Raw genomic sequence first — 25766 nt, forward strand, 5'->3', positions numbered from 1 at the left:
CTCACGCAGAGTTTCGTAAACCCACTCTGTTGATTAACCCCGGCCGCCCACCCACCAAGACCAATTACACTCGCTCCCTATCTGCTATCGCCTTTGAAGCATCAAACTGTAAATCTTCCCATCACTGGGCAAGAGTGGAAAAGACAGTGAGTCAGTTTAGAAATGGAAATTGTCTCTGCATTCATCAGTGATTTCCTACAAACTGCTGCTACAGTAAACTGTTGTTTGATTACGGCAACAATTACAATCACAGTTATTTTGGCCACGGCTGAGATCACAGTTAACGGGACTGTTTGTGGACTGACTGGGTTTATTGAACGCATCTCTTTAACTGTTGCAACGTACCCTTGAAATTTGATTGTAATTCATCTGAAATAGGAATGGAAATATAGAAAGAAATGAAGTAAACACCAACAGGGTCAGAGCACTGTTAGGAAACGCAGAGCAGCACAGTGCGAACGTTATCTTCATTATCTTCCTTTAATAATTGTTAAAGGAGGAAAATGTCAATGAAATCTGAATTGGACTAATTTTACAACCCTAGGTGTGACGCGCCCTCGCTGCACACCTTTACTTGCTGTGTCAGGTAAAAGGTTGATTTCAGCAGTAAGTCAACACAAGCAAAAAACTCCCACAGACTGCAGATTCCTGTATGTTGACTTCAGCTGTTGGTGGGCTCAGAGCTGTAAGACTGAATGTCTATGAATGTCCTAACTATCTGTTGCTACAGTGCATGAACTGTGCAGGTGACAGTTTGCCAGAAAATCATTAAAATTGTCCAACAAAACCTTCTTTAAGCAAATAATGCTGTTTGTCATTTCTGCATCGGTTTCATTGTGATTTCAGGTGAAGTCATTATCATAATTAATCATTACAATACCCGATTCATCAGTTATTTCAGCACATCGCTGCAGCACAGTCCAATTCCGATACAGCACCACCACAACTGAGACGCCATTCACACACAAACCGTCATCCGCACACACAATCCACAGCGTCACATCACCGAGAAATGGAGGGGAAAAAACACGCAGACAACCCAAAATACACGCGCACAGACACACAACCCCTCCTCGTCACATTTTAATCGTTTATTGTCTTTTTTTTTCACGCAAATAAACAACTAAACCAAAACCCGAAAGACTGTCCTCCTCCTCTCCATCCTATTGATACGCAAGGTGGCATCTCTCCCATCCACACCCTACACCTAATGCGCATGCGTGCCGCGGCAAACAAAGGACCAGGCAATTAACCGGCGGGGTACGGCTAATAAAGTTTGACTCGCTGCGTAAGCAAACCGATACATTCGAGCAGCGGCAGAAACAAGAAGACGAGTGAAAAGATGAACTCTGTGTTTGTGCGGGAGAGAATGCAGCTTAGATTCTCCATCAGCCACCCCCACCCTCCTCCTTTTCATCCTCCTCCTCCTCATCAACATCATCCCACAGAGGCTCCTCAACCCCCCATCCCTCCTCCATACTCCTTCTGAGTGCAATAAAACGAGAATATGAGATCAATAATTCATCTGAATCATGACACGGACTGATGTGGTTAGAGAGTGCATGTGATACGAGTCACTGAGTGCGTGCGTGTGCGCGCGTGCGTGTCGCATTCAGGCAGAACGGTGTCACACCTCCACAAAGACAAAGAGGTGGGGCGAGCAGAAGAGCACTCTTCTTATTTCTGGATGTTCAACTGTTTACTGGCTGCGAATTATGAGGGGGGCACCCCCACCCCACCCCCGAGCCCCAAATCCCCCCTCCCCTCTGCGGTGCGGAGCAGTCTGTGGAAATTATATAATCATAAACGATATCAAAGCAATCAATAAATAATAAAGAGCACGCTGCTCGATCGCACTTTGAGCGCTGTCGAGGTGATTTTTGCTTTTTTCCCTCAATAAAAGTGAGAAAAACGAGACCGTGTCTGAGCGCGTGCTCTCCCAGACTGTACACACCCCTTTTTAAACTCGTGCACATTTTGTCGCCTGGAAAAGAAAAAGAGAAAAAAAAAGAGCACAGAAGAAAACAGAATTTTACAGTTTCCTAATTTCTCCCTTTCTAAAAAATATTTGATTTCCTTCTTTTTTCACGACATCTCCACGTCCTTTGTCTCATCCCCTGCACTCGCTCCGCGCGGCTGTCCAAACGGAGAGATGGGAAAAGACAAAAGGAATAAAGAAAATAAAAGAGCCACGAGCATGTGAGCGGCTCCGTGGGGCAGTAAAAGAGGAGAGTGGGGCGATGGAGCAGCTCTTACCGTGTGCACTGAAGTTCCGACACGTTCTCTGCGCTCCTGGCAGCTTCAAGCAGCGGCTGCTGGATTTTTTTGCGGCTTCTCCTGCGCGCCCAGCGGCTTGTGCCTGCTACACGGTACGGCTCCGCGGCGATCCTCCGCCTGCGCGCACACGCATCTGAACGCACGTGCACGCGCGAGCGGTGTGCACTCAGAGCAGCGTGAAGAAAACGTACCTGTTCCTAACGACTCGCTTTATTAAAGCTCTGTGGTGCACGCGTCTTTATTTTCATTTATTTCTTTAGGATCATAAAACACTTAATGCTGCTTTATGATCATTTTATCACTGCTGTGCTGCTGCATATGTGTGACCGAGCGGTGTCTCCAAACGTGAAGCTCATTTTTTTCAATCCTTCACACAATATGATTCATTTTATTTTATTTATGCATTTAGTAAAAAAAAAAATACTCTGATATTGTTAGGAACGGAAATTTCTCTCTGCGCTTCTTTTAGTTGCAATACTTCATTCTTGCGCTCCGTCTTTCGTCAGTCGTTGCTTTAGAGCGCCCCCTGCTGTTCACTTTATTCACGTGTTTCCGAGGACTTGTTGGTAGGCGGGACGCACCTGTTGATTCACAGACTGAAGAAACTGTCATCTGTTTATTGGACCAGATTTTACAAAATAAAAATGAAAAAAAAAACTCAACTTGTTTCACATTTTAGGAAAAACTGTTGACTCCAAAAAATGTTTACCCGCTTCTCAATGCTCCACTGTTTATGTTTTAATGTTTAATCTCTGAGGGCTTCAGAAATAGTAAGTCATTGTATTTATCTGTATGTGTTTACATCTGTTTAAGTACAGCAGAAAGGTTTGGTGAATGTGTAATAACCATATTTTCTGCACGGCATTACCTAAAGTTTGACACTAGATGGCAATGTTTGCAAAGAGTTGATGCTCCACATAAAACCAGAGCTAAAAAGTTAGTTCATGTCAAATAAAAGGAAAGGGGCGTTTATGTTGTAAAGCTATTAGTTTCTCTTCAGAGACTTGCTCTCCTCTCTGTCACAGGGGAATCTCATCCTTGTCAGTGTCGACAGCAGGGCTGTCACGTCACAGTGTTTGCAGGTGAACTTATGAGCTTTAACAAAAGGCTTTGAAAAGTTTTAGTTTTTGATTCCTTGAATCATTTGAATTCAGGATTTTCATGTGAACTGTTCAAAGTAATCCTTCTTAAAAAAATAATTAAAGAACAATAGTAATTAGTGGTTGTAACATTCGCCTTATCTGTGAAAGATCACAGATTCAAGAGTGGTCGCAAGCTTCTCTACTTGTAAGGCAGCAGCTAAAAGTATGTTTCTATTAAAGAAAAACTCTTATTTATCGTATAATTGGCCTTGGTGCAGCTCCTCAGTTCATTGTTCTTCTGTGACCAACAGGCTTTTAGTGCTTCTCTCTGTAAGCCAACTTTTCTCTGATTGGCTGCTTCTCATAAGCAGAGAGTCAGAGTTGTTTGCCCGAAAAGATCATATTAAGCAGATCACATGTCACTGGCATCATGCCGAGTGTTTGGCTCACAAGGATTACTTGACTTTATTCTGACCTATTTTATTTGAAAGTAGTTGTGATGGTTAATGTGAGCATCCATCACTGAACTGTATAAATGTCACAGAGAAAAAGGAAAACCACAATAAGTCCACTTTAAGTGCATTTTCATATCCACAACTTAAATGTGTTGTTGTTGCCTCTGCAATGTCACACTGAGACTCAGCAGTTTGTTATCAACATTTCAGCTCCTCCAAAGGGATTCCCATGGTGAAGACCAACAAAGTGCAGCCCCCTCCCCTCCCTCTGGCAGGAAGTGTATTGGGATTAGGGAGAGGTCAGTTTGTTCTGGGAGATGCAGTGACCCGACTTACCCGGCTGTACCTGACCCCTGCACAGAGCTGCTGATAAATCTTGCATGTTCTCAGATGATCCCACTGCCTATGAACTACAAGTGACCCTTCACATCCCATAGTCCTTCCTTTCTTTCCCAACATTATCACATACCACCAACAGGAGGGCAGTTTTAAGGTGGCCTGCACCTTTTGTACATGTACGAACTCTTTCAGAGTCTTTTGTGAGGAATAAAAGAGTATCTATTCTGAGCATCCTTTAAAAAACAACTGGGTCCAGCCAACACTGAGTGCAAGACAAAGAATGCCAGACTGAAACATCGCCAGCAGCAAAGCCAAATTCATCAGGGTCAGGTCCACAAAGGTAAAGGTAGTTGCATCTCGGCATCACGGTTTTGCACTCCTGACTTTTAATTTGAATGCCACATCGCTACCATCTGCTGCTCCTGTGCCACAAGGGGTCACCACAGCAGGTAGGTAGGAATTGTGTCTCTGACAGGAACCAGCAACCTTTCATGTATGACATAAAGCATATTTAGCAAATGGCTAAAATCCTACCCAGCCCTAAACCTACACCTAAACAATTTCCTGGCAACTTGGTGAATGTCAGGAGGTTAAAACTCTTTATTTGCATCATTTTATTTTAATCTCCTCGCTTATAAAATTACCGCACATGTAAACAACTCGAGAACAGACCTGCAGTTCATAACGATGCGTTTGATGATGAGAGGACCAATAAACAGCAGTTTGACAGTATTTGGCTTCCTGTGCCAGTTTTTTCATTTGCAGATGAATCATCCACTTGAGTGCACTTCCACACCTTATCATCTGGGGCCGAGCAGCTGCTCATTGGTGCACAGTGAACTGGAAGATTAACTGAAGTAAAGATATGGCCTGAGGTTAGCAGAAGAAATGCTTTCAAACATCAGAGTCGAGTTCAAAAGGAGCTTTGAAGCATTTGGTTTTGATGATGTGGTGAAGATGAGTCACGACAGTCAAACCGCAGTTAACAGCATTATTTAAGCATTAATTATACAGCACACAGTTTCCTGAATGTTGTTTAAAAACATGATAGAAAATGCTACACGAACTCCTTTTGCTTTCTCAACCCAAATAATAACTGGGGAATATTAAATTCACCCAAACAAGCACTGAGCTTTATGTGATTTATAAGAGTCCACTTCTTCAGTTTCAGTGAAGCTAACATAGAACTTCTGAGATAGACTCATTAGAGAACCTAGAGGAAAATTTGTGATTATGTTTTACACTGAAATGTGGAGACTGAAATAGTCGTTTTGTCCACATATTTAGGGTTCGAACAGATTAAAACAAAGCCATCAAATCAAACATTTTCAGCCTGTTATGGCTACAGCAAACCTTTAAGTTACAAAATAGTGGGGGAAAATTAATTTGCAATCTCTGCTTTTGAAAAGGGCACGGTCTTTAAAACAAACCTGCCAAAGAACTCTTACTGTTTCAAAGCGTTTGCGGGACCTCTGCCTCTTTATGAGGGCTTAATGGTAATAATCAGGCTCGTCACGACCTGCCCGGACTGAAAGAGTTTGCTGCATCATAATTTGCTGGTAAGCAGTTAAGATTAGATTTAGCCTTCGGTATAATCACGAGGAGGTGGAGACAAGCTTGACTGAAAGTAATTATCAAACCCTGTCTCTTTTTCTCCTCCTCTCTCCTTTCTTATTTACTCTCAAGTCCTTCAGAAGTTTCAGGAATCCTTGGAGGAGACTAGTGGTTCTTAAGGCGGTTCCATGTCTGTTTGATGAGGCTTTATGGTTATTAATGGGGGGGATTAGGAGTCACTGAGGCTAGTTTAATAAGATCGAACCTTTTTTTGGTTAACCAAGGCAAAGTGGTCCTTCACATAATACAGCAGTTTGTGTTTTGTGGCCTAAAGTGTGTAAATGTAAGAATATTGATGAAGGTTGGGATTAAAAATTTCATAAATAAAACTGTGTTTACTAAAGATTTCCTCAAAGCACCTTGTACCGTATGTGTGATCGTACCAGGCCAGATAAAAGTGCATCGTATTTGTCTTTTTTGTGAGGTTTTTTTAAAAACCTCCACAACATCAGTGTTTTTTTTCCCTGAAAAACGTCAAGGAAAGAAAAACATTGTGATTGTGCTTTGTGAGCTTTTGCAGCATTTTTCTATTTGCTGACGTTTTTTGAAGATTCGGTGCATTTGATTTCCCCACCACCGTATTATATGGTTGTTTACTGGTTTTCATTAAAAACTTTTTTTTTTAAATTATTTTGAAATTTCTTAAAGTTTGTTGTTGGTTTACTTTTTTGCTTTTTTTGGGTTATTCACAAGTTTTATTTGTAGGTTAATACTTGTTTCATTGTTTTGTTTTGTTGTTTATCTTGTTAAGTTAGTCAGGAAGAACTGTAGGGCCATTTTTCTATAAATAAAGAGACTGGTATAGGACCAGCATGCACTGGGGTGGGCCTATGTTTTTTTTCCCCCAGAGCAGGAGAAACAGCAGGAAGCAACAAAAATGGATCCTTGTTATTGCTCGCCAAACTGGATGAATAAACCCTAAAACGCAACTTTCAAGTTTGACAGTGGACTTCTTTTGCCTGCGTACAAAATGTTACCTCAGTGCAGCAGTGGCTTGTAGATTTTAAGTCTCCAGTCTCCCTCGGAATGCTGTTGAAGCTCTGCCGGAGGTGTGCGTTGAAGATCTCGCGGACTGGGGCCTCTGCTAGACGTTCCCAGCACACCCTCACTACGTGTTTAGGTGCACCGGGTCTGTCCAGCGTCCTCCCCCTCCACCTGATCCAACTCACCACCAGGTGGTGATCAGTTGACAGCTCAGCCCCTCTCTTTACCCGAGTGTCCAGAACATATGGTCGCAGGTCTGGTGATACGATTACAAAATCGATCATCGAGTGCACGTGGCACCAGGACCTAGAGCGTCCTGATGCCACGTGCACTTATGGACACTCTTATGTTCGAACAAGGTGTTCGTTTTGGCCAAACTGTGATTTGCACAGAAGTCCAATAACAAAACACCGCTCGGGTTCTGATGAGGGAGGCCAATCCTCCAAATCACGCCCTTCCAGGTCTCGCTGTTGTTACCCACGTGAGCATTGAAGTCTCCCAGCAGGACAACAGAGTCTCCAGGTGGAGCACCTTCCAGCACCCCACCCAGGGACTCTAAGAAGGCTGGGTACTCTGAACTGCCACTCAGCACATAAGCGCCTTGAGGCGTCTTTTGTTGTGATTTGGCGCTATATAAATAAAATTGAATTGAATTGATAAGCGCAGATGACAGTCAGGACCCGTTCCCCGACACTAAGGCGCAGGGAACAAACCCTCTCATCCACCGGGAAAAACCCCAACGTACCGGCAGCAAGCCGAGGGGATATTAGAATACCCACCCCAGCCCGCCGCCTCTCACCAGGGGCAACTCCAGACTGAGACAGAGTCCAGCCCCTCTCCAGGAGACTGGTTCCAGAGCCCAAGCCATGCGTAGAGGTGAGCCCGACTATATCTAGCCGGTACTTCTCAACCTCACGCACTAACTCAGGCTCCTTCCCCACCAGAGAGGTGACATTCCATGTCCCGATTGCCAGTCTTGGCAGCTGGGGGTCAGTCCGCCAGGGCCTCCGCTCCTGGCCGCCACCCGGCACACAATGCACCCGACCCCTATGGCGCCTCCTGCGGGTGGTGGGCCTGCGGGAGGATGGGCCCATGTCCCCTTTTTGGGCTGTGCCCGGCCGGGCCCCATGGACTAAGGCCCGGCCACCAGACGCTTGCCCTCGGGCACCCTCCCCGGGCCTGGCTCCAGGGCGGGGCCCCGGTAACCCTATCCCGGGCAGGGTAAACTGTTCCCTCGATCTTCTCTTCATATGGGTCTTCTGAATCACTCTTTGTCTGGTCCCTCACTCAGGACCAATTTGCCATGGGAGACCCTACCAGGGAGCAAAAGCCCCCAGACAACATAGCCCCTGGGATCCCTGGGACACACAAACCCCTCAACCACGATAAGGTAGCGATTCACGGAGACAAATTTAGCAAACCTTACATTAAAAATTTAGATGCTTTTTATTGGTTAGAGCAGTTCACACAATATTTTTATGCGTTGAGTGAAAAAAAAATCAGTTTTCCTGATTTGTGTGCACAGTTATAGGAACACTGTTTTTATTATTATTACACAGACAACAACAGGGTGCATAAACATAAAAACACATCACAAAATTGATAAGAATTAGAGTGCAAATCAACAAAAGTGACTCAATGACCACAAAACTACTAAATTATGGATTTGAAGGCAAACACTGTGCAGACTGTTTCCTACTTTAAATCTGAGATTACTTAATGAAACAAGTTTGCACAACTACCCATCTCAACATGCAGGTAAACGTACATATAAAAATAAATGATAAACAAACGTAACGTTAAAAAGCTGTGCACATATTTAGAGCACTGTTTGCATTTACAGTATTTAGGACTTTCTCAAATGGCCGGAGTTACCTGATTTTGCTGCTCCTCGTCTCTTCCAGTGTTTTATTTTGCCACAGTCAGTCTTCTGCTCTCTCTGTCTTCCTCGCAGCATGATACCGGTTGGAGGATGTCTGTTTTGGCTTCACCACTGACACAGTCCTGGAAGAAAATAATTCCCAGTCCGGTTATCTTACATCTTTAGGAGAAGTCTAAAAGAGTCACAGGAAATGTTTGTCTTCCTCATCCTGTTTTGGGCACTTTGAAATTTTAAGATGCTGGCAAAGCATCAAACAACAAGAGAAAAAAATGACTCTTATAATCCTGCAGTATTGGTAAACCAAGAGATGATCAGTTCCAGATTTCAGACACATTTCTTTATTTCCTCTGTCAACATCCAACATTGTCTTCTAATTTGTCTCTTAATAAGTTGATTCTCTAACACTAAACACATTTTTCATACGATTTATTATTGATTTGGTCCCCTTGTCACATAAACTACATTGTCAAATCCAAATCCAGATCATAAATCCAGATTCACATGATGAAAGGATTACAACAATGGACACAGAGAGAATCGCTTCTCTGTTTTACACGAACATCTGCAAATTCTGGCCCATGGCTTCTTCAGCAGCTGGTATTTAAATGCTGCGTAACCTTTGATTTCCACTAATGTCCGACTGAGGTTTCGTTCCCATGAGTTTTAAAATCAATCACAGAAAAATAAAAATAACAACCTGCAGGGCTGAAAAATGAAGTCAACACAAAAACACCAAAAACTGCAGATCCAGGTTCTCGGCGGTCTCTGTGGCGTGTTATAATGATTAGCTTTACAGCAGAAATATGCATATTTTTAACATGGTTTATTTATTTTCTCTATATGTAACTCATGTCAGCTCTTAGCCGACATCAAGCATTGGGTTGACAATGATGGATGAGCTCATCATGACAGCATCACAACATAAACGATCGACACACAATTAATAAACACGTGCTGTCGGAGAAAGTCCAACATTTACACCTGAAGTTCTAAAACAGGTAAGTGTGAGAGTGTATTAGTGAACGGGCTGACACATGCAGAGATTACACCGCTAAGTGCTTCAGCAGCTTCACGTCAGTCAAGAGAAGGATCAGTCTTTCACTCATAATCAGCGCCCACATATCAAATCTCACAAATTCTTGACACAAAGGGTCAAGACCAGAAGTCGAGGGATGTTCAGGTTAGTGTGAATTTGCAGAGGTGGGCTGAGCTCAGTGCTCCCATTAAATCCAGTTTGACCCTGATTATGAAATCCTCAGGAGCTTAAAGACCATCGCTACAGGGAACGAGTGTTACTTAACCTCTGACACGGCCGCAAATTAGAGGTCAAGGGTTGCTGAGATGACAGAGTCCAGACAGGTGACCAGCACCGGCGTCTCTGAGAAAAATAGAAGCGAGAAGGAAGTGAATGAAGAGTGTAGAGCTCGAGGTATGAGAGGGAAAACTAATCCTTGTTGCTCCACAGTCTCATTTGATTTCTTGAAAATCCTCCATCACTGTTCTACATTAACACAGAGAAAACTACCTGAAGGCAACAGCGCAGTTTTAAGTGCTGCCCTGCTTCCATTTACTGATCTTTGGACTCATTCAGACACGAATTACTGAAACAAGTTTTTGTATGTTTTATTTCTAAGTAAGCACTGATTTGACGAAATGGGAGAGTAAAAACTTTTAAGACATTTAAGCCGATGTACATTGCATTGAATTAGGACGCGCCATCACTAATGACAATTAAGAGGGTTAAAGTTGAAAGTAATAGTTTTTTGATTGATGAAACCACATTATTAGCACTATTTCCTTGTTTGTTCCCAGAGGAAATTTTTACCAGACGCCTCTGAAAAGCAGCAAGAGATGTTAATCGTTCGAGGGTTCGAGCAGCTCTGGCTTAGAGGCCTTTTTTAAACCCCTTAACTTCTGGAACTATGTGCAGTACAGCTGTTCATCAATCCACCAACAGCTGAGTCTGACACAACAGACAGACGTGTTAATAGCATTTTGCTCTTTTCAGCTACCCAGAATTTAAAAAATATTGTATCCTAGTACCCAAAAGCTCTTGGTCCAGCATTGGCCTAAATTCATCATGCCTGGCGTTTGTGAAACAGAGTTTCATTTGTTCCAAAGCTTACATTGGCTGGATCTGCAGTAACTCTCAGCCCAGATCAATGTATGAGTCAGAAACCTTAAAATTTCCCAAATCCGGCAGCTTTGCATGACTTCTGGTGCAAGAACACACTCTCAGCTGTAGACTTGCCAACATACTTGGCTACCTTAATGGCCTTTTTGCTGGAATATGTGGAATTAGCTGGTTAGTGCATTCCTGCTTCACCTTATTCAACTTTCTCAGGATGATATGTCAGAAATCTATTTTCTCCTTCTTTTAAACCGCATTATTTCTTCTTCTTTTCTGTGGTTGCCTCACATTTTATTTCCACTCCTACGTGAGCTGCTGACAGTCACAGGATTGTGCACCACATGCATCATTGTGGTTTTGGTATTGCACAAATTTAAAACAAGCACACAGTAATACAAAGAGTCCACAGTGAAAACATTTCAGAAGCACCTTAGAAGTTGCCTGCATCTCACGAGGTTATGATTAGAGAAGCAGCTAAACTCTCTTAATGTAGCCTGAGAAAAAGAAACCTCTACACCAGTGGTTTGCAAACATTTTGTGCCTAAAGTGCAGCCAAAACAGACGAATGCACTTTTGAAAGCAAATTTATTCACTGTGAAACATCGGCATTTTTTTAGCTTTACTTCTACAGCAGTATAGACTTTACCAACATTTCCTGATCAAACACTTTTATATAATCCAGGAAACAGTTTTGCTCCCTCAGGTTCAGGTCCAGCACCATGAAGTAAGCTTTTGCTTTCATGGGAAACGTTTAGTTTCAGTGTGGCCTTCTGCACCAGGTCAGAATTAGTCATCTCGTCCAAAGAAATGATGCTCTCAGGCCACAGGGTTAGCAGACTCAGGTTCGCTTTGGCCAAGCAGCAAAACGGTCTCTTTTTTTAATGTTCTCCTTTTGAGTTTTGGTAACTCTTAGAGTTTAGGGACTGCTGCTTTGACTAACAGGTGCTCTGACATGCAGGAGGGTGTCAGTTAGGCCTCACCACTGAGTTGACTCATTGAACTCAACCTCATCAACTGTATTATTGGCACCTTTTAGAGTACGTTTGAGGGAAATATCTGATAAATGATATGGCTTGTTGTAAAGTACAGACCATTCAACAGGTCCGTGCACCAGCTTCTAGTATATTCTAGTATTTTAATCAGTCTGTTACTAATCCCTAATTAGCAGGTGTGCACCCATACAGTTTATGAATGTGGCTTCTTGAGCAAGCCAGCAGGTGATCATTGAGAGGCTCAACTCTCAGGTGTCAAGGTTTGAGCAGGCAGACCGTGAGGATGTGGGGAACTAGGACCCAAAACAAAGAACTCTTCAAATGAAGCAGTGTCTTTATTTACAGTGTTGCAAATATAAACCACAATAAATCCCCTTGCGCTCTCCCGACTCCCATGCAGTGTCTTTTCCCAGTGTCTGTGCTCCGAAAGTCTGCTTCCTAGTGTTCCTAGTACCCACGCTCACTGCCCTCCTGTCTCTACACTCCTGCAGGAAGAACACAGAGGCAGCCGTTAATACTTCACACTATGACAACCTCACACTAACAGACATCTAGCTGGGAAACTGACGGGAAGTCTCACGCAACGATCCAGCGTCGGAGAGAGCTCAACCACACTGCAAAGTAGCTCCCCCAGCGAGGCTGATCAGCTGCAGGTGTGTGTTATCATCCTTGGGTGTGGCCAGCCACCTGGCAGGGCACACTCAAGCAGGGAAACCAGGGACAGCACAATACAGCAAATATACACAATACCATGGTACGCCCCATCAACATATAAATAAGCACAAAAGCTGCTCGTGGACCCCGGGTCTGATGACCCAAGTCCCTGACATCTGGTCCATTTACAGTCACTTCTGCCTCCAAAAAAATAATGTCAGCAGCCATAACACTAATGTTGACGCTTCAAAACGCAGAGCCCCTAAATCAGAGGGTTGTGGCCATGTCCTATACGTCTATAATAGTAAGTAAATGTCTTCAGGTACAGATAGACTACATTTAAAATTCATCTATTACTTTGTATTTGAATTTGTGTATTGCATTGATAATGTAGCATTGACACAAAACCTCAAAGCACATCTGGGTTTTCTTAAGACGCACCATTTAAAAAAAATACAAACGTATTTTTGAATGGTGGGGTTTAGGACCCTGAACCTGCGGGGGTTAAGGGTCATTTGACGTGGCTATAAGTTAAGGGAAAACCAGACACAGACACAGATGTGAGGGTTGTGTTGTTAACCTGTAGCTGGAATGTTAATGTTTGACCGTTTAGCTCATTACATGTTTATACAGACTTGGTCTACACCGGCTCACAGATACAAAGAACAAAAAGGCTCCTAAACCAGTTTGTTGGAAATGTGACAATTTTCTGCTGTCGAGTATTCGTCATCGCTGCTGTATAAACGTTTTTGCTTGATAAAAACCTTTCTCTGTGTCTTTTGGGCTTCCAGTGAACTCCTTGTTTCAGAAACTGCTGAATATTTAGAAATTTGAATGTGTTTTTGATGTTTAAACATTTCGCTCAGTGACAAATGGTTCTTTTTAACAAACTGGAATATTATCAAAACCTGCAGTCTGACAAATGGTTCTCATGGCTTGGTGTGATTATTATACTGGGGATTTATACTGAACACAGAGTAAATATTGAGGTGAGATCATTTCTTATATGCACATGAATGTTTTACTTTTTTAAAAGAAACAAACTTTACATTTATTTTTATAAACATTATTTGATTCAGGTGAGTACTAGTGTATTAAATGAATATTTTATGTTATCATCTGATGTTATTTTACACTCTATTCAGTTTCTGTTTCTCAGATGTAGTTTAATATTTAATATTGCTGTTTTCACAGTGGCCACATTTATATAAAAACTTACTTTGAGAGTTTTTGCTACAGGACTTTATACAAATTTCTTATGACTCCTTTGTAGAAATGTACCATAGGATATACCATAATCAGAAAAATGCTCAACTTAATTGTTTTTATTGGTGATAAAGCCCAAGTTAATTACATGGATGGTTACACTATTAAACTGAGTTTGTGTGAGAAAGACGTCTGCAGAGAAATGAGTCATCATAAAATGTATGCTAGATAAAGAATTGTTACTTGCTGTAACTCTAATTTTCTGAGTACGTATGTGAATCCAAAAGAGCTTAAGCATGATTGGTCATACGCAGAGTCTAAGGATGTCTATATACTGCAACTGTTTACTGTCACCAGGGGGCGCTATCACAGCCAACTGGTCTGTGGGCTACTTTTGCTTGTGCTGTTTTTGGTTCTTCAGCCGACCGCGGAGAAAAGCAAAGTTATGAAAACAAGGAGCTGAAGTGAAATCAACTGACCAATGAAACCTGTTCATTGCAGCGACTGTCTTTTTTTTTTTTTTTTAAATCTGTGATTCTTCTTTTCTCACACTGATGTTATAAGCTTATATTTTATTGATGTTTTTTCTTCTCTGTATGCTGTTGGTCATCTGAAGGACTGCATCCAAACACATCTGCATACACAAATACGTACGCAAAGAATCACAAACAAAGCACTCTAAATCCTGCATAGCAGTGATTGGTGCACTGACTATTGTCTGTTGTGGCCATTGCCACCCCTCGTGCTACTCACTGGCTCCGGCCCTGTGTCTCACAGCAGTAAAATTAATTATATATACACCAGTGACTTTCAAATTGTGGAGTGCACCTGCTGTGGTGAGGCGCGCAGTCCCTTCAGGATGGGTGGATGACCAGTGGAAAAATGTAGAGTTAAGCTATGAAGGAAAATGATTTACAAGGGGAAAACAGAGTTTGCTTAAGTTATAAGCCTTTGTTTTATTTCACTAAAATTCAACTTGAAAGTATTTCTGTTGTTACTGACTGGTGAAAGATATGACATGTTAGGTATAAGCGTTCTTTTTCTGCAGGAGGGGATTTGAATAAAGGTTTGATCCAGTTGTTCAATTCAATTTTATTTATACAGCGACTCAAGGTGCTTTATATTGTGAGGTAGACCCTACAGTAATACATACAGAGAAAAACACAACAATCATATGAATAACATCATCTTTGAAGCAAAAAAAAAAAAAAAAAACTGCAGTTCTTCAATTGGCCACTTGAGGCTGCCCCCAAAAGTGAGTTCTTCTCCAAATGGAAGCAGTTTTCAGCCTTTCTGCGCTCCAGCGCCTTTTCTCACCTTCGGACTCTCCATGTTGACAGCAGGAGGAGTCAGAGAGACAGCGGGGCAGCAGTAGTGGGAGAAGGAGGGAGGTGCTGGAAGGGCTGGAGGTGGAGCTTGAGTATTATTGTCCGCCGGTCTGAGTGACTGGCTGGCCGAGAGAGAGTCTCCAAAGTTTGACCGGGGTGTCGTTTAGTCGCGTTTCCTCCACATTTTCACTGTTGATCAAACAAAGTGCGCACCGAACCACGTGGACCAAGAAGTGACAGCCGGACACGCGCGGAGGACACGCAAAGAGCTCCAACAGGAGAAGCCCCCAAAGATCTGCTTTAAAGGACTCTGTGCTGGATGAGTAACCCAGGAAACAAAAGAGTAAACTTACTACTGTAGCTCCACACTGACCCACGCTGTGAGCGTCCTCCAGCCCGCACACTTTCAGGAGAAAGATGATGCACTGAAGCTTTCGGATCCGCCGCCCTTCTTCTTTCTGGGTTTTTGTTTGTATCCCACTAACAACACATGAGTTGGATTGACCGGACGCGCGGGTGCCATACAGTAAATCCTCGGGGATTAAAATAAATCGTGCAATGGATAATTTCTTCACGGAGGTAAGAAGACGCTCAAGTCTGCAACTGCTTCGTTCATGCAGCGCGCAGCACATCTTCCATATGCTCGCAGTGTTACTTTTCCTCTCGTCCTGCAAACTTTTGGAGAATTGTAAAACAAGGAAACCTCTCCAAACATGTGCAGCTCATGCACAGCAGGCTCCAAATCTTGCTTTATTGAAAGGATGCAAATACTATGAGGCATAAACTTACTACTGAGTGCCAGGAGTAATGGTAAGATAGGATACTTTAAAATGGAAATTAAACGGTGAGCAACGTAAAATAAACCCAGTGGAGTTCCTGCTCATGTCATAAAGATGCCATAAAGCACTTTTTAGATTTTTTAAACGCGCTTTTCCCAAACCCCTGTAAGAATATCAAACGTACATCATTAAAACATGGATCTCACAGGGACAGAGGGGGGTTTGGACTGGTCCCAGTGGACCTTTGGTATTTCCGCACCTCTTTTCTTCTTTCCTTCCGCAGAAACGGTCTTGTAAAGATATTGATAGAAGTCTAAACCTGCGGCCAAGGGGAGTTTTGTTCTGGCCAAGATGCAGAAATTCACACTTTCAGTGACTGTAGGATGTTCGGAAGCACGAGTCCTGTGCTCCTGCCTTAAAAGCTGATTGAACTTATTCAGTGTAAGCTACCACTGAGGTTTCATTAATGGCAGCAGTCACTTTGCTTTGCTCTGTTATGGTGCAGCAGAGTTTGGACTCCTCAACTATTTCTGGTTTTTATTCGTCAAAAAACATTTTCAAACACACTTAAAAGTCTTCATCAAAACAACGACATTAAACACATATTTCAATAATTAAAATGTAAATTAAAAGAAAGCTTTCCAATACTAAACATCAGTGTTGCAGCTTGCCGATTGTTGGCCTACTTTCTGCCTCTTCTTGTCTTGTTCTTTGTGCAGACTGTTGGCTTCACTCCAGGTTAAGAATGGTCATGTTCTGTGTAAGCGGTGATCAGCTGGTGAGCCTTACTGTGCAGTAATGTAATTATTATATTAACAACAAATAAGTACATTTGCTTCATTTGCTTCAGAAGTACATGCGTAGAAATTTCCTGACATTTGTGGATCTAACTGTAACTTCTGTTACCTGGTCATTTGGGCTGCCCTCGTCACTGTTGGGTATGTCAGGTGGTTTTTCTCGATTACCTGAAGCACTCTGTAAGCATGCTGTACGTCCACCATCTAACAGCATGAGCTGTGACTCAGGGATAAAAGGTGTTCATTGCGATACGCTTGCAATATCAGCGATCACACCTTTTCCTCTGATGACGTGGGCCAGGTAACAGCGGTAACACTTGAGTCATCCCTGACTCATACCTCAATGCTTTCTTTTTTTCCCCTTTGGAAGCCCTCAGGAAAACAACCTGTCATCACTGCGGTTGGTTTCACTAACAGACCTGCTCAGAAAAACAAACAAACAAAAACCGTATGACACTGAAAGTGATTTAAAACTGGTTTCTCTTCAGGTAGTGGCGTTAAAGGCTGGCGAACAATTATAAAAAGCTTTGCTTCCTGGTTTGAAAAAAAAAAAAAAAGAATAAAAAAACACCTGCTTTCCCATTGGTGCTTGTAAAATTTGAAATTCCAGTCTCACTTTCGGCAGTATGAAGGGCCAAAGGTCATGGAACTCACTGAGCTCATAGGTGCATGTGTGAGGCTGAGTTAAACAAACACTGCGAGGCCGAGCCGGTCTCATGACGAGTATGGAGGGCTACATCCAGCAGTTCAGTTCTGTGGAAGTCTGAGGGGGAATAATTCTCATTGCCAGAAGCAGGCAGGCGTGCACAATAGTCTCAAATATCGGCCTGCCTGCCTGTATATCTGCCAGCTAATCACAGCTGAAACAAAGAGCCCAGTCTTCAAGGAAAAGGGCATTTGACAAGGAAGTAAACCGGCTTCAGTCATTTCATACGGAGGCCAACGGTTTGACAAGAGAGGAATGTGAACTGGGAAAGAACCTGAAGTGTTTCTTATTTATGCAGTGTGTACACGAGGGACCCGCAGTCTCCGGACAGACAAAGACATGCTGTTAATAAAGGGCATCGAACCTTCAGCCGGCTGTCTTTGAAAACCTCTTTAGGATGCCTGATTAACTCCATTAGTAAATTCACTGTGTTACAGAATCTTCTTGCTTTGTGGTAATGGTCACCTTTAGAATCACCAGTTAACCTAAACCCATTCATATGTTACTGAGTGAGGGAGCTGGAGAGAACTCGTGCAGACGAGGGAGAACCTGGTAACGCTGCTAACCACCATTTAGCTACATTTTGTGAATATTTCATCTTTAATTGTCAGATTTCTGTTGGTTTTAGCCTTGCCATTTTATTTTTATTTACATTTATGCCGAAACAAGCCAGTGACCATTCACTTAGTTAGGATTCATCCTATTATTATTAACTTATTTGGCTTCCTGGGGAGAAGGGAGACTTTTATATGGAGTATTTGTGAGGTTCAAAGAGTTGAAGCAGCTGACAGGCTGAACTGGAGAATGACACATTTAAGAGACAGTGTTAAATGACTGAAAGAATGTGTTAGTTTCAGCACTTAATGGCTGTCATCTTTATGATGACTGTGGTTCAAAGTGTTTGAGGAGGAGTGCGAAGAAGAGAAATCTCACTGTCAACATCACATCTGTTAGGATCATTTTCTCCTAATTTGTGCGATTTATTTAATATTATCCATCGAGTTCTGAAAGATTTTCATATGTGGAAATGCTCGGAACGATTTCTCCAGCCTGACTTAAATTCAAAGTTATGCCTGCGAGCTACAGAAGAGCACATTGTCCTGAACATCAGAGACACGAATGCGTTGACAATGACACATCCTTCAGCAGGAGGTTTCTCATCTCTAATTACTGAGCTGCAGCCAAAACAGTCTGCAGCACTCAGTCCAGCCGCTATAAATAGAGCCTAACCACAAATCCAGACGGCACATTTTCATCACTTGGTCATTTTCTTGAAACAGGAATCGGTCTTGCAGTCCAGCAGCAATCAGAGTCGTTTTATATAGGTTTTTGTTTCACGGGGACAAAAGCTGCTAAACATAGAAAACGGCTGCATAACGCGGTCACTTATGTTTTAGTGTTAAGGATGAACAAAGTTAATGTTACGAATGCTCTGTATTTGTCACAGAAAAACCCCTTTGAATCCAGCAGAGAGGTTGCATGCTTAGCTTTATCCATTTGTGTTATTTGGGTCGTCATTGGCAGGATGAGGCAGATTTCATTCAGACTTCACTGACCAACAGCCTCGAGAATCCTGTGTCAGTGTCAGTGATTGGCTAATGTTCGGCTCTGTTGTATCCAATAAACTGCAGAGGATCATTTTCTCTTCTGTGGTAGGAGGAACTGCAGTGTGTTTTGAGGCGGTGTGTGTTCGGGTGTGTGTTGACATAATGGAGTCACTAAGTTCAGTCGGTTAGAAGGTTTGTTTTTATTTGAACTGGTGGGCGTGGAGAGAGCTGGGCCTCACCTGTCCACCAATCAGACGGTGGCTGTGCCTCAGGTGTGTGTTTGCAGTGATCGCAGTGTAAATTTATTCAGCAATGGGGGAGTTAAAGAAAAAAAGAAAGAACAGATGTCAGTCAGGGTTCCTGAAGGCAGGGAGCAATGATAGTAGGATTGTACATTTTTGTGCTATAAAGTCCAAGACATACAGAGTTACTTTGTTTTTAATAACGATGGCTGGCTTATGTTTAAAGACCAATCAGAACAAATCATGAAATCATATTTTCTCACGTTGTTTAGGTATAATTATGCCTTCATGCCTTTTCTTGGCTGCTTTGGCTTTTTTCTGCTTTAAAGCAAACGTTTTCTCTCTTTACTGTAGGAGACAGGAAGCAGACAGCAGTTTGAGTTGTAACTTTATTATTTGTCCATGTGGTTTAAATTTTGAATACCAGTATATGTACTGGGCTTCAAGTTCAGGGTTTGCACCAGAAAGGCTGCCACTGAGTGGTGGGGATGGGCAGGTTGTAAGCAATTAGCATACCTCTGTCCACCCACCATAACACGTTTATCTCCCACTTGTAGCATAAAGAGACGGTAATATAGGTCTGTACCAGCTCCAAAGCGTGGTTAGCCTCGTTCACATGCAGTGATGAATGATTCACTGAGCTGGTGAATAAATTATTTAATCTAAATTTGTTGGTTAAAAATGAACATTAGGCTACTTGGATCCGTTAAGCTACAACCATTCAGTTAGCTAAGTTTAGAAAAATAAACTTCTTTCTTCTTTCCCTCTTCTCCACTGTTTTTCCCCCTCTTCCTTTCTCCCTTTTCTTTTCCTCATTCAAGTCTGTCCCGTATCTAGCAAGTGAAAATAAAAAAAATAAAATAAAATAAAATAAACAATAAAAGGTGAATCAAATAGACCACTACGGCAAGGCTGGGATGGTCAATTTGGTAAAGTAAATCCGTTGGGCATCTTTCTTCACCTTTAGACAATAATTCTGATGATGAACCAAACGGGACAGGCAAAAGGAAAATAAATAAATAAATAAATAAACTTCTTAAGATGCATGTCATAAAAAAAACTCCCCAGTGCTTCGACGTGGTGAGCTGCAGGTCGTTTGAGGAAGTGCTGGTTTAGAACAACTCATCTGTAACTCAGGGGCTTCTTCTCCTGATTAACACTGTTATATTTGACTACATGACTACACACCCTTTTGGAGTGTTGCACACAGCACAGATCCTCCACTCAAACCCGTCTCTGTGTTCATACACTGATGTGAATATATAAACGTCCATGTTGGCAGAGCTCTGTTGCATTCAGTATTGTGTGAAAGTCACATGGACCAACATGCCTCCAAAACAAACCTGTGAGACTCGGGTCCCTGTACTCGTTAACCTGCTTCTCTAGATTCCAAACGAGCCCTGAAAAACTTGCAAAGCTTCTCATTCTTTGAGCCTCTTTTATTTCTCCTCCCAGCAGCCTCAGCTGCCTGCATTTCCCATTAAAACCATAAAAAGTAACAGCTCAATCATAGACATTAATAGGCTCACCACAACAAGCAGAGGCCCTGCCCATTTTATACTGCTCCATTTTAATGATCATTTCAAGCAGAAGGGTCAAACTGCTTCTTCTCCCTCCCTCCGTTTCTCCGGTGCTTATTAAAGCTGAAACTTGACACCTGTGGAGCAGGCAGAAGGAACTGCAATTTAAACGGCTTGCAGATTTGTCATTTTGTCCCCCCCCCCCCATGTTGTTCATGTCAGACAGCTGTTATACATACAGCTGAATTCCTGCTCGGTCTGCAGGAGTTTCTTCAGGTCATCTTAACAAGTGACCAGTCAGAGTTTGAAGAGTTCAAGATGCGCATAAGTGACTCATCCCCACAGTCACCCCCAGCAGTGTTCATCACCAGAAGTATGTGGACACCAATATAATGTCATTTAGCTTGCTCGCCCTGGAACGTAGATGAAAAGGCGAAAGATTTACTTACTTTGGGATAAATGATGTTTTTAATATCCCTTATTGATTATAATGGAGATGGTCATGTGTCAATATGGAGGGGGGGGAGCAAAGTGTTCAATATATGATATGTTGTGGCACTAACATGTCATATATGCAAACATCAAAGCCGAGATTTAACCAGATAAACATGAAACTTTACATATTTCTGGTGTAAATGTTTCTGTTTGGAGCTGAAGCCAAACTATCAGTGTCTCGCTACCTTGTCTGTAGCCTTCTAATTGTGTGTATGTGTGGAACAAAAAATATTCTTTTCCACAGTCACATATACAATCTTTAAACAGGGCTGGTGTCCTATTTCCTACGTCTTTTTGAGGAAAAAAAGAAAAGAAAGGAGTCGAGCTCTGGCTCACAGTCCTTTTTACCCTCCTGCTAAAATAACAACTTCTCAAGCCGGCACACACTCTGGAGACGAGCCAGAGGCGCCTGCACCCGATCCTAAACTGGTTTCACTGCTCTCAACTGACTGCATGTAGGGCAGAGGGGCAGCAGCGACTGTGGGAAATCAAACAGTCTCAGGCTTGCAGTTTCAGACCCGGGCCCAGACAGGAAACCTGTTTATTTTTATTCCCTCCGCCGACTGCAGCAGTGAGTCCGTTCCAAAACGTTCATTTAAGCTGATCATTTTAATGAGCAGCTCAGCAGGCTGGTGGAGCAACAAAAAGCATATCAACGGGCGCTTTTTTTGATGGTGCTCATAACTTTCTTTAAAAGTTCCCATTTCTTTACATCGCCGCTCTGCAGGAACACGAGACAATCAGAGCTCTTAAAACCCTGTTTTTGGGGTTCTTTTTAGCTCAGCACCAGGGGAACCTTTTAGTGAGATACTAATAACCGAAACGTTTAAACATCATGGATATGAAAATGGAAAATGGATCAGCAATAAAGTTCAGGATTGATTAAGCCTTTATTTATAGTGGTTCCTACTGTACCTGAGCAGTGAAAGTGCTCTATGCAACTTGCTTAATTCACAAGCATTTTTTTTCTGTGCATAAGTGTTTCCTATCTGACATTCAGATACATTCACGCTCCGATGGATCCATCAGAAAACAACTTGGGGTTATTATCTTGTCCAAGATTATTTGGCATGCAGATTGGAGCAGCCAGGGACATTGAACCTTTCAGTTAGTGCGTGCCCTACTCTTCCTCCTGAATTACAGCCACCCCAAATGATGTAATAACAATCAAAGTTGGTGAAAATTGCCATAAAGTTGAATTCATAAAACTAAACTGATGCAAGCAGTTTTGTAATTGTTTTTCAGTTAATCATCTCTGGTCAGCTGCTTGTTTCGGTGTCTTCCGGCCTCAGTTGTGCATTTCTGTCACAGATGAGCCGCCTTCATGTTCAGTGTAAGATTTTGTCAGTATTCAGACCTTTCTGAGTTATCTTGGAAGCAATGCAGAGACATAAACACTCAACTTTTTTCACAAAAAAGTTGAAAGCACCAACATAGCTGATCCAGACTCTTCCTGTGTGATCACATTGGTCATTCACGTGTGAGGGATTGGTTCGTTGAAGATGAGACATTTAGGACTTGAAAACGCTCTAAACGCTGCCCTGTTTCCTCATATTTGCTTCTTGTCTCAGTTTGTAGGTTAATCAATGATCTAGATGCCATTGTAGCAGCTGTGTACATGTATGTCTGTGTTATTGTTATCAAGAGAACCTCATGGTTGACACGACGTTAGTCTTTGTGTGGTTCAGACAAGGATGAGGTGCAGGCTGATCTCACACATATGTTTCGACTGCAAACGCATCAGATGTAGGATTAGGATTCAAGGATTAGCACTGAGGTTGTCTTTGTTTTGTATTTTTTTTTTAAATTCATAAACTCTTTAATCTCCTTTAACCTATTTAAGAACATTGACAGCTGTTATTCTATCTAAGAGAATGCATGCAGAACTTGAATAATGAAATGAAACAAGTGGGCTTCTTATTATTTATGTATTGTTGCAGAGAAATGGAGTTTGGTTTAAGGGTGTGGCTGATAAAATGCATTGTGAAGCAGGGGTGGGGAACTCCAGGCCTCGAGGGCCGGTGTCCTGCAGGTTTTAGATATCACCCTTTGTCAACACACCTGAATCAAACGATTAGTTCATCACCAGGACTCTGGAGAACTTCAAGACATGTTGAGGAGGTAGTTTAGACGTTTAAATCAGCTGTGTTGGATCAACAGCACATCTAAAACCTGCAGGACACCGGGCCGTGAGGTCGGGAGTTTCCACACCCCTGCTTTAGTGGCTTCATAGTATAGTGGTTAACACATTTGTCTAACACGTGAAAGATCCCCGGGTTTAAGACTGGAAGGTTGCAAAATCTGCCAAAAGTCTGAGTTACAAAGTAGACAAAGGAAGCTTTTACCATGCTATCTTAGATCAACAGTATGATGTCATCATTTTTAAATGGCTCACAATTTAAACGACTAAACACATACTTGGACTTAGTCCACACTTACATGTCAAACCTGCTGGTAAACAATCACTTTTCCTTTTTCTGGAAATGATCACTAAAACAATTCAGAACCTTCTGTATTGTTCACCAATTCAAAAATAAATTGTCACCTAATTTTATTCACTAATAAAGTCAATGATTCAGATGTGCATGCTGCAGGTTTTCTTTGTCTCTTGTCAAAGATCTTTGTCAACAAAATGAGCCCACAAAATTAAAGAAGCAGAAGATTTTGGTCAAAATCCCAAGGTGCAGAGTGCAGTGTTAAAAGTGCCCAATATCCAGACACAAAATGAACAGAAAAATCATTCCTGTTCGGTTTCTTCACCTTCCTCACTCGTTGCTCGATCCTCCTCTTTTCTCTTCTGGCTTTCTGTTAAGTCTTGACTTCCTGACGGATATTTCTAAACATTCCTCTGGATCCTAACGCTTCCTAACCTCTCCCTCAGTCCAGCTTCCTCCACATGTGTGTTTTATGGAACATTGTGCACAGAGGTTTGCGCAGCTCAGTTCATTGTGATTTTTATCTGTACATTAACACTGCTGGGGGAAAAAATCCTGGTGTTTTAATTGGTGACATAACTACAATTTAAACCTCCCAATAACATGAAACTTACATAATCACTTTCTGTCTAACAGTCAATAAAATGCGCTTAGGTGACGTTGAAGGATAAAGCTGAAGTTATCGTGTGCACTGTCAATATTTATTGAACTGATCGTCATGTTAGGTCATTTCAAATAAACTGTTTGCATCTGTTTTTCTTAAATCCTTAAATTTTAATTTAAATATTACCTAAAAATGTCTAAACTATATGGAAAATATGCCCACATGGAAAAGATATATATATAAAGTTTGTATCTGTCTTGTGTGAAACTTGTATGAAAAGCATACAAGAGTGAAAACAGATATAAGATCCCTTGAAAAATGATATAAATGAAACTTGTATGTTTTGGATACTTACTAAAAACAATATATGAAAGTAATGAGAAAGTGGCCACTTTTATGAGTAAATCATGTAAGCCTGATATGATTCACTATATGATGTAGGCCACATCTTATGCAAGTCTTTTATAAGTTTTTACTATTTCTTTTCCATATGGGTGTACTTAGCTGACATCACAGCCTTTGGTTTGTGGACTTGTGGCAGCACTTATGGGTGCAATAATAATAAGTGTTAAGTGAGCAACTTATAAAGTTTTTGCATTTCACTCATCAAAACTATTTTTTAAATGATGACAATTTTTTAAATTTTCAAAAAAGGACTAGCTGCACAAACACCATTCAGAGAGTTATTTCAGTTGCTGTTTTCCTGATCTCAGAGGTCGGAAGAAGAGTGACGTCGCTCCCAAGTTGATTATGTTTCAATATTAAAGCAGGAAAAACATGATTTATTTAGCTTCTTGGCACAATAGAGCGATGCAATATTTTGTTTTGCTTAAAAACATTGCTGCAGCATGGTCATGGATGGAGCCTGCTCAGTGTTCTGTGAATGGCTCATTTAATGAGTCACAAATACAAACTAGAAGTTCTAGTTTTACTCTTGTTTACTTTCAGTGCTGCCATCTTGGATTATTAACTCTGACTTGGTGGGGCTGCTCTGACTTCAGAAATTCCGACTTCCAAGTGACTTGAGTTAGTGCAGCTGAAGATTAGCACCGCATCACTTAGCATAGCTTAGCTAGTGGCTACATAAGACTGCTAATCCAAACTTTAAGCCTTAACGCAACATAAACATGTGAGTTATAACAAAACTACCACAGTACAGTTATTATGAAGGGGAAACTATTACAACTATTACTAAAAACCATTTTTGTATCAGACTCTAAAGATGTTATTAACATGTGAGGCACCTGGCTCTCTTTTGGAGCCAACCTCAAGTTTTTTTTCCAACTTATTTTTGTAATACAACCGAGCCATCGAGGTACCATCTGTAGGCAGATTTAGTTTCAACTTAAGGATTTTCTGTCACCTGACCTCTTTATGACCCCATCATTGTGTAATAAATCAGACTCCATTAAGTTAATGTTAAAAACCATCACTCCTCTGGTGTAACATGTCTACACACCTTTACGTTAACCTCATGTACAGACTTACTGTACAGTTCCTACACAGGAACCTGCACATCTCTGCATGAGAGGTCATTTCTTGGTTGAGTGGCTGTAGAAGCAATATTTAAGAAGAAAAAAAAAAAAGCAGTAAAATGGGTTTTAGTCTGAGATGGTCTGTTGACACTAATCCCTCAGTGTCCTGCTGAGTCGTGGTTTCCCGCTGGTGAAATGGTCAATTAAAACCAGGAATGGACG

At 41.8% G+C, this 25766-nt stretch overlaps 2 protein-coding genes across 2 annotated transcripts in view; one reads left to right on the forward strand and one right to left on the reverse strand.

Annotated features, from left to right (window-relative positions):
* basp1 (brain abundant, membrane attached signal protein 1) overlaps positions 1–2419 on the reverse strand; it is a 49038-nt gene extending 46619 nt beyond the window's left edge. Inside the window, exon 1 of the mRNA XM_026149375.2 lies at positions 2257–2419. The gene's annotated coding sequence lies outside the window, so the exon portion shown is untranslated. The remainder of the gene's footprint in view (positions 1–2256) is intronic.
* Positions 2420–15034: 12615 nt separating this feature from the next.
* The window catches only part of myo10 (myosin X), a 122155-nt gene continuing 111423 nt past the window's right edge, over positions 15035–25766 (forward strand). Inside the window, exon 1 of the mRNA XM_026149129.2 lies at positions 15035–15523. Within this exon, the coding sequence (XP_026004914.2) occupies positions 15503–15523 (21 nt within the window). The 5' untranslated portion in view covers positions 15035–15502. The remainder of the gene's footprint in view (positions 15524–25766) is intronic.

This window comes from Astatotilapia calliptera, chromosome 18 (assembly GCF_964374335.1).
Source record: "Astatotilapia calliptera chromosome 18, fAstCal68.1, whole genome shotgun sequence".
NCBI lineage: Eukaryota > Metazoa > Chordata > Actinopteri > Cichliformes > Cichlidae > Astatotilapia > Astatotilapia calliptera.